This window comes from Elephantulus edwardii, unplaced genomic scaffold, assembly GCF_000299155.1.
Source record: "Elephantulus edwardii isolate Elephantulus edwardi_28Jun2011 unplaced genomic scaffold, EleEdw1.0 scaffold00010, whole genome shotgun sequence".
Lineage (NCBI taxonomy): Eukaryota > Metazoa > Chordata > Mammalia > Macroscelidea > Macroscelididae > Elephantulus > Elephantulus edwardii.
In genome coordinates this window covers 10,659,604-10,669,657 of record NW_006399760.1, presented here as the reverse complement: position 1 = coordinate 10,669,657, position 10,054 = coordinate 10,659,604, and the positions used below count along the sequence as shown (strand labels likewise).

General features: G+C 36.0%; 1 protein-coding gene across 3 annotated transcripts in view; it reads left to right on the top strand.

Annotated features, from left to right (window-relative positions):
- The window catches only part of GTDC1 (glycosyltransferase-like domain containing 1), a 377,456-nt gene extending 368,160 nt beyond the window's left edge, over positions 1-9,296 (top strand). Inside the window, exons 7-9 of one of the 3 annotated variants that reach the window (XM_006880751.1) lie at positions 1,844-1,914; positions 2,620-2,711; positions 8,169-9,296. In XM_006880751.1, the coding sequence (XP_006880813.1) occupies positions 1,844-1,914; positions 2,620-2,711; positions 8,169-8,252 (247 nt within the window). In that variant the 3' untranslated portion in view covers positions 8,253-9,296. Of the gene's footprint in view, positions 1-1,843; positions 1,915-2,619; positions 2,712-8,168 lie in introns of those variants that run through there. The other 2 variants (XM_006880752.1, XM_006880753.1) reach the window with 2 other exon arrangements.
- Positions 9,297-10,054: the final 758 nt, after the last annotated feature.

Here is a 10,054-nt window from a genome sequence, read left to right as displayed (position 1 = left end):
AAAATCTTGATGGTGGCTTTTTAGTTGGTTTTGTTTTTACCTGGAAAATTAGAAGCATAACTATGAATAAGGTAATTTACAAATTTTACAAACAACAGTTGAAAGACATAATTTGTCATATTTTTCCTCAAAATCTTAAGAATGACACTTCTGTCTTACTGAATTTTAATTAGCAGAGGTATTTTGGAAATGGATGGCATAGTATATGCTCATACAATGACTCAAAATGTAACTTGGCCTGTAGTTTTCATTCAGGGGACAGAATCTTCTAAATCGAATCCATTATTAAAAAGCAGATAGCATGTGCTCTTTCCGAAATGCCTGTGACTTCACTCTTCTGATTTTATGTAATTATAAGAGAATGTTCATATGTATTTGCTTTTCACTTGGCACAGTGTCATAAAACCGAGTATCTTCATTTAAAGTTTGTATTTTCTTTGGTTTCGAAAGCACATTATGAGTTTATGTGCTCAAAACTTTTGTTGCTGCTTAAAATGCACTCATAGTGCATGTTATAGGTATGCTTACAATTATAATTTCTGCATACTCTCTGCATGTAAAGAAAAATATTCAATAATACTGTGGTTTCTGAAATTAATTCTCGGTAACTAGATTATGTGCTTTCTGACTGTGTTACCTTGCAGTTTCTATCAGTTTTAAAAGAAAACTTTTAGCTCAGTATTTTTCCAAACTTTACAGCATCAAAGACTCACTTGAACTAATTTCAGTCAACAAATAAAATAGGGAAAACATCACCCACTTAAAAACAGCTTAAATTGCATGTACTTTGTCACTGTAAACAAACAAGGTAAACATTGACATGACTTCAAATTATTCTTGGGTTGAAAAAATTCTGCAGTTCAAAATAAAATTCCGCCTTTGGTCAACATTTTTGGATGCTATTCAAAGTTTCTCATAAAATAAACATATTTTAAAGAGTGTTTTGAATTTTACTGCATAATTTTGAGCCAGCAGAAATTACAGTGGTATCTTTAAAGTTTATTATAGTCAGTTCAATAGCCATTATGCAGGGGTGAAACAATACAATACCTTCCCTCCACTTAACCCTTACTGCCTTTACATGTAGAAAACTTCCTTGAGGTGTCTCTGGGGCAGTATTCTCACAAAGTGAAACTTTCTTTTTGTGTTTGCTTAAGGTAATATTTTATAATAAAATGGAAAATGTTCTAAAGTTGTAGGCAAGAAACACAAATATCCGTTAATACAGCTTTCATAAGAGATGATTTTTTTTTCACCAGGGAAACGGGGAATCGGGGGCTCTGGGGGAGGGATAGTTTTACATTCTGCATAATAACAAATTGTTTAGAAGCATGAGCTTAAATGAAAATGCCCCATCACAACAGATTGTAAAAATTTTTTCTGATGATTTAAAGAGTGCCTCAATCATTTGCATGGCTATAGTGTTAAAGTTTAGTGTTTGTTATTTTATTTAAACATTTTTGAAAAATGAACATTCTAGGGCTTTGCAACATTATTAAGAAAAGCTGTCCATACTTTACCATGTTGTTACATGTGTTTATCTGCTGATTATAAAATGTGTTAAACAGTATTTTAAAAACAAAAAAAAATGCAGAGCTGCACTTTGATTAATTCAGTGAACAAAACATATGCTCTTGGTTCTGTTCTATGAAATTCATATATGATCAATAAAATTCTTTAAAGGAACAACTTGGGCTTTTGAGATTGTATTGCCAACCATGGTCTTTGCCCCTGTAATTTCTGGATCCATAATATATCAATTTAAGCAAACAAAATCACTTTCTGGCTATGATAGTAATTTTTTTAATATATTCTTCTTGTCCTCTTACTCAAATTTCTTTAGGTTGGAAGCAGTGTATTGTGGTTGTTATCCACTTTGCCCCAAGGATTTGGTCTATCCAGAAATATTTCCAGGTAGCTGCTTTAACATATTTTGTCTCTGCTGAGGTTCAATGCATGATTCATACTGAATTAGAAAGTTTGAAAATAAACTTAGGCAGGAGCAATTGTTTATTTGGCAAGTCAACATGTTAGTGTTAAGGAAAATTTTATGTGTTTTAATACATTAGAGTAAGCTTATATTTACCATCTGTTCCTTAAAGATAACAAAAAAGCAAGTTTTCAAATAGCATTCTTCATTGTTAGCATACATATCCCATAATGATGGATTTTTATAAGCAGGTCAGTGTTACTGCAATAGCTTACAGATTTATTTTTTTTTAAATTATATACACAGAAAAATTGAGGACTATAAGTCACACCAAATCATTGAAACAATTGACTAGTTAATAGCATGCAACTGTTGTACAAGGTACATACGGCTATAGTACCAGTTCTTTGAAAAAATTCTCATCACTAAATATATCACATATGCATTGTGTTACATTAGAATAATGTATTTTAATCACCCAAAGGAGATGTCTAAACATCACAACTACACAGTCTTATTTAGCATTAAACATCCTTGTGAGCTGAGGTAACCTTATAAAATCATGCTTAAATAATGTAAAACACGAGGCGGCACAGAGCAATATGCATTTTTAATTAGTAAAGTGACTAATATCGAGTGTGTGCTTTGAGGTTTTTGTTTCATTAAAAATGTATCTGTTTTTCCTGCAGCTGAATATCTGTATTCTACACCTGAACAGCTTTCAAAAAGGCTCCAGAATTTCTGCAAGAGACCAGATATTATAAGAAAACATCTCTATACGGTAGCTATTGAGAATAGATTTACGTGGTATAAATGCCATATTGAAGTACAAAGAAAAATTTTTTTAAAAAAAACACAACAACATTTAATTAACATACTAATGTTTAAAGGAAACATGCTAGGGAGGGATATTAGTTGTTACACTAACAAGGATTAATTAAACTGGATGCCAGTTGTATTAACCTAGGTCTTATGAAATACGTGCACTTAATGCACGGTACATGCTTTTTTAAAAAAATTTATTGTTTTCTAAGATGACTGTCCTTTATGTTTAGCCCTGAGAGGCTTATAAAAATGAACCTGGATTAATGTAACTCATTAGTTTAAAAGGAAGTAAAGGAAAGCTTCTACAATTATACTAATGAGGAGAAGCCATTCCTCCCATCATAATGAAATCTTCAATCCTCAAAAATTCCGATGAATGACAGCACTGAAGTTTGGTGTTCATTTCTGAACAACTTTAGAGATGATTTTCAAGAGGCGAATCTTTGCATTTTCCGGTTTAATGAAATGATACACAGATCCTCGGTTTGTTTAGAATCAAACTGTCAGTCTCAACTATGAATGGCAAAAGTAAGAGGAAAATTGTCTAAATAGCATCCTCATTCTGTCCCTTCATTCATTGTCTTTTCTCCCATTGTTTGAATCAAGAATTGTATAATGTTGAAATAACAACACAAAGAGGTTCTACTAAAAGTCTTACGTAATTGAACTAGGATAAATCTGCGTTATGAGTGTTGAAGGTGGCTCTAGGCCATGAGGAATATACCTTTTTATGTTCTTTGAATGCATCATCTTCGTTTTACATAAATTCAGGATCGTTTACAGTCTATCCTTTTTATAAACTGGCATATTTTAATTTTCTTATGTTAATAACCCTCCCACATGAAATACAGGGCTCTGCCTCCCCCCCCCCGACCTCCTTCCCGTTTTTCATGGCCTAAAATACATATTTACATAGTGATACATCAAAACATGACTCTGTTTCTGCAGGAAACAGTTAAACTTCAAGAAAAAGGGAGAGAACCAAAAATGCAATTTAACACCCAATTTCAAGCTCATTATCTTTCATTGTCTATTAACTTGGCAATGGTTCAGAAGGTAGCTCATAATAGTTTAAAATGCTGACTGAACAGTTCCAGGCTTCAGTATTACTCTTTGAGTCAATACTATTGTATCGTATACATGGGAAAGAAAACAGGAAAACAGTCCTCTAAGGCTTCCCTCGCTATTTCTTCATTTTTAAAAGTTCAGTAACAGTTTTACTTGTGTAAAATTATAGTCAGATAGTTCTCCACATGGTACACTACCAAAATAAGCAGACTTTGAAGACTGAGCAAACACTCCAGTAATTATTAATGCAAATAGATCCATTTTCTACATATGACAAAAATCTCTTTTCAAAGAGTTCACAGCTTTTCTTTCAGGTGAATTTTTGGTGAAATATTAATAAATGCACTTCTCCCAAAAAAATAAATGTTTCTAACTTTGCTTCAGGTCAAGCTTTATTAACCCTATTATTCTGAATCTGTACATTTTTAATCCTTTTCAGAGTTACTGCAACAAGTTGCCTTTAGTTAGAAAACAGATCTCTAGTTGAAATATTTTAATGCAGCTCCTGCCGTAATTATGAAATGAGTGTCAGCTTAGTGGGATGCCAGTAAAAAAAAGACATACCAACTAATGTGTTCCTCATACCGCTTTAAAGGGAAACTATACTTTAAATGTTATGTCATTGAATTGTTGCATCTAAATGACATGCAGATATTTTTAGTCAGTACATGATAAAAAGGTTTCACCTCAAAGTTTTATAAATTAGTGCACTCTTATATAAGCATTTGTGAGAATCTAGGTTTAATTTACTTATAAGTATCTTTCACCTGGGATTTTCTTTTCCCTTGTAAATCTGTAATATACTCTCACATATGTCCTCATTTACACTTTTTCCTGTTATTATACCTATATAGTGATCTCAAAAAGAAAGAAATTAGGCTAAGAATGGAAAGTAGTCGAGGGCTCTGTGATTCAGTTGTCAAAGAAAATCTAGCATATTAGAGGCCATCAAGTTAAATCCACAGAGTGACCATGGCTTTTTTGTTTGGCTATTGTGATTGGATTTAGAGCCAAAACAAAGAAAGAATGCCTTCTAAAGCTTTACAGTGAACATATATAACACATTATTATGTTTATTACCTTGTCTTTTAAAAACATACACATTTTCCTCTAATGTTTGCTTTCACTAAATATTAGAGAATTATTAACCCCAAAGCAGCTTTTTATCTTTTTTTTTTTAAAGCGATGGAAAAGATCCTTTGTGTCCTGTAAAGAAAATGTTGAGTTTGGGGTTTTAAGATTTTTTTTTTATATTTATTCCCTTGGACAGTGCTGTTTTGTATTTATAAAGCATATGCTTCTAAGATCCAAATGGATAGAATGTCACTGAAATCTTTAATTTGCTCCTTTTACATTTTTACACCCGTGTGTGTGTGTGTGTTTGTGTGTGTGTGTGTTACACATTTACATTTTAAAATCATCTCAGCTGTTTATCATGCAGAGTTCACTTTAGGATAGGATTTTTCATATGGATTCACACTTATAAATTTAATGACTAGAATAAGGCTACTAACACTTGGCTTTCTTCTCACATAAGACATTATACTTTCATTATGAGTGAGAGTTTTGGGGCTATAACTTGCAGCAACATTTGAAACGGCATGCTAGTAACTGAAAAGCAGAAACAGAATTTGATACTTTTCTTCCCCCTGTTAAAGTGACTCTTTTCCCCTACTGAACTCTGTGTCCATGAATTCCCACTTGAAATGGTTTTGGGACAAAAATGTTTGAATTGCTTGTATGTACGTGTGTGTGTGTGTGTGTGTGTGTGTGTGTGTGTACTGTGCTCAACCCCCAACGCACACATTTTTCTTCGATTTTTCTTAGAGAAATTCAAATGCTAGCTGGGCCATTTCTTCATTAGTCACATCTGTAGTTTAGTCATAGACTTATTGATTGCACCTTTCTTGTATGCTTCTAGATAGGGGAGACCTATTGACCATAATACTTGTCAAAGATAAAGTTGATTTTACTCAATAGGATGCATATATTATATTGTTGTTGTTTACCATCAGGTTGAAACTGACCCATAGCTGACCAGCCCTCCAGCCGGTTTTTAGAGGCAGTTAATCACAAAGGAGGAGATTACCCATCCTTCTCCCGCAGAGTGACTGGTGAATTTGAACTGATGCCTTCGGGATTGCAGTCCAGTTTCTTCCCACTAGGCCACCTGAGCTCCCTGCAGAAGACTCCCAAAAAAGCCATGGGACACAGGGGTTAAATTACTCAACTGCTAATCTAAAGGTTGATGGTTCAAACCAACCAGCAGTTCCACAAAAGAAAAGGACATTCTGATGACTAAAAGATTACAACTTTGGATTCCTTGAGGGGAGCTGCTGTGAGTGAGATTCAACAGCAACGTGTTTGGTTTGCTTTTTTTACCCCTTCTTTTTTAATATGGCTCCCAAGCCTAATATGAACACAAGTTCCTAGATGTGACCAAAAAATAACCAATGAAATACTATTAACACTATTTCTTTCCAACCCAAACATATCTCATACCATGCAGTGGGACTTTTCTTTGCCTCATTATTTTTTTTTTAATTAATTTTAATGAAAGTTTACAGAGACTTAGGGTGTCCAGTCATTCTCTTTACTCAATTTTACATTTCCATCCTAAAAAAATCCCAACAATTATTTGAAATAAATACTTCATGGTTTTAGGAGAACCTGAACCTATGATCATTGTATTTTGAATGCCTTGGTGGGGGGGGGGAAATTACAGACCTGCTCTTGTTATTAACAATCTAATATTAACAATAACATAAGAATATGAATCTAATATTGACAATAACACAAGTAATAGTGGCAATAACACAAGAGTATGAATGGCTCAGCGGTAGAGGATAGTCACAACCAAATTACTGAGAAGGAGTCTCATCCCTGCCCTTTCTCGTACTTACTTTATTAATACATTGAGCAGTATTCTCTATGGGAATAACGAAGTCATACTCTCTTGGTTCTTTTCAAGAGTGACCAGTAGCTACTCCAATCATGGCTAATGATTTTTATTTTCTTTTCAAGTTCTTTATCGTTGAGGAAACCTTTTATAACTTGCTGTTATTTGGAGGAGAGCAGAATTTTTAGATATTTCTGCCCCAAACTGATTCCAAAGAAAATGTTGAAACTCAATGGCCAGAAAGGCCATGTGTGGTTGTCTTCTTATGTCGGGCTCTGTCTACCCGAGCTGCAACCAAGCCATTTTGTTTCCTTCAAGAAACTGGTTGCTTTTCAGTCTTTTTTAATTGGAGTTTATACTCTAGATATAATGAATAAGGTGTGGCTCACTAGTACTAACTCTCCCTCGGTCATTATTTTTTTTTCTTAAACTGAGAACTTTAAAGCTTGTGACGTTTCAAGATCTACCAAAAACTCTACCAGTACAATTTAAGATGAAGTCTCAGTCTTAACCTCTTGCTCTGTCTCTGTCTCTCTCTCTCTTTGTCCTTCTCTTCTTCCCTTTTCTTTTACTTTTATTCCCTTCCTTCAACTTTCTCTCCTCCAGGTTCTTTTCTCTGGTTTCCCTGTGATTTTTCTAAAATAAAAACAGGAAATCTAGAAGTCTGGGCTTCTTGTCTTTCTGTGCTCCTCCTTTGCAGTCTGTCATGAGGTGATTTTCTTAGCCTCTATATGATCCCTCTGTGAAACTGGAAGACTTTTTTTTTATAGCTCATATAGCATTTCCCTCCTGAGTACTGTGCTGATGAATATAACCAGTTTTAAACCTGAAGTGCTTTCTGGTTTCACCTAATAGGCTTATAGTTACCTTATACTATCACCACTTAAAAGTAAACCTCACATTAGCAAAAGCATGTAATAAGATGCTGTGTATCTTTTGTTTATAAAAGTTAAAGTTGAATGATAAAAGCCTACTAGCTGCTGTCCATAACAGAAGCCAGGAAATATGTGTGCAGTAGATGTACCCATTGGCAAAAGAAGACCTTTCTCCTCCGGTTGGAAAGAGTGTTTACACTCTGATCCAGTCAGTGACCAAGATTTCCTGAGATGGTGAAACTTTAGAATCTTTCACTTGTTGGCTTTTTAAAATATAATTGACATTATTATTGCGCACCCTCAAGTCCAAACCAACCCAAAGCTCCAGACCCTCCCGTGGGTTTTCAGAGGCAGTAATTCACACGGGAGTTGACTGGCCATAGTTCTCCGCAGAGCAGCTAGTGGATGTGAACCACATACCTTTGGGTTGGCCTTACCACTAGGCCACAGGAGCCTCCTAAGTTATTAAAAGGTATAGTTTGAATTTTCAGCATACTTTTACTTCTCAGTCATTATTCACAGTCACTAATACGTCTTCGTTTCTTTCTCTTCTCTCCCTCCCCCCTTACAGGGCGAAATGGCTCCGTTTACTTGGGCAGCCCTACATGGTAAATTCAGGTCTCTGCTTACAACAGAACCTAGGGAAGATTTGTGACAGATGGGGCTAAGTCACAAACTTGCAGCCTAAGGCAGAATCTGGAGAACTTTCCAGAGTGTGCCCATATTTACCTGATCAGAGAGAAAAGAAAATCTGCAGAGGAAGCTGAGCCTGGCTGCTTGTCATAGCTGACACAGAGCCATCTGCCACAAACCTGTGGCGGCTTCAGATCTCCAATCCCTGCCACCACCCCAACTCAAATTAAATACAGATTCCTAGAGACGTTATGATGGTTACACATGTCCTCGGCATCACATGTAGGAGACTGTTCAAAAAAAAATATGTGGCCTGTTGTATAACCGCACTCATGTATCCCATATGTGGTGCCACATTGAATTTCCGGTTGAATCTGTTTTTATCCTTTGTACTGGATGACATGGTGCCTGAATTCTTTCTCTTCGCCGACACGATGGCAGCCAAACTGCAGCTTCAAACGCTCGCACTTGGCTGAGCTTTCCCCTAGGTTGCCAGGTTATCATCGGAGTCTTCGTGTGTCCTCAAAGGGCCATGGGGTCTAGGAGGAGGAACGGAATGCTACCGGACTAATTGGGCAGCCATCTCGGAGTTGTTTGTGGGAAAAGGGCTGCTTTAGCACTTTTCTTTTAGCAAATTAATGACTCTCCGGCACAGGGGTTTTTAAGTGAAGGTATTAATAAGAAGTCTGGCAGGTATTCCCATGATTCACAGTGTTACATTTGCATTTAATTAATCTTAAAGGAAGTTGCAAGATAAACAGCTGTAATACGGACAAACATGGGCAGTACACTAAGTGGAGCCATCTCTCCCATAAAATGAACACTGAGATACTTGTTTCAGATTCCCCCCACCCCAGGCTACAAGTAGACAAATCAAAATACTTCTAAAGAAACTAGTTATCATGATACAAAAACTCCTTAAAAGTGTTTGCATCCAGCTACAAATCCACTCTTTTCAAGATCAATCATTTACAGTTCCAATGGTCTAGCTTCTGTATATGTTGATGTAAAGAATTTTGAATAAATTGTGAAATAAATTTTTATTCAAGGGCCCACCGCCATTTTTAATTAGCATACCTCATTTATGTAGACATGCGTAGATCTTTCTGCCTGTTTCTCACTGAGCGCTGCCTTGTGTCAGAGACAACGAACACAATTGTTTCTTTTCCGGATGAATAAGGATCTGTTTTGCAAATGTTTGTAAGATATTATGACATTTCCAAGATTTTCTTTGCATTCTGGAAAGCAGAAGGTAAACATTTGTAGTCATTAAGGTAAAGTCTGTTGATAAACCATATTCTGTTTACTGACAGGTAAATTGTAACTTTGCTTGCTTTTGAAATGAGTAACTTCTTTACACTAGAATGAGGGGCAACCAAAGAGAAGGTGGCTAGAAAAGGGCCAGACCTGCTTCTCTGGATTCCAGATGGATGGAATGGTCTAGCAGTCCTCTGAGATTGAGTAGGCTGCAGTTCAGAAATCCAGTAGGCCTGTTTGACAGGTAGCAAAACTGTAAGCAAGAAAGAGATCAAGGTCAGGGAGCCAGGTACAGCCCCTGGGAAAGAGGCAGTCGTGCAGATCAAAGAAAGCAGTTCAGACTCCATGAAGCCTGGGAATTAAAGCAGAAACACTGAGCTCTCTCTTTGGACGGGGACTTCTCGCCCTAACCAGTGGGAAATTCATAATGCATGATGGGACATCACAGCCCTGACTTCCATTCCTAGCTCCTGGCAAAGTCACTGAGCAAATGAAAAGCTTCACCCCTAAAACAAAGGGCTCAGGGATGATTTCTGAAATTCCTCCTAGTACCTTGGAATTTGGAAG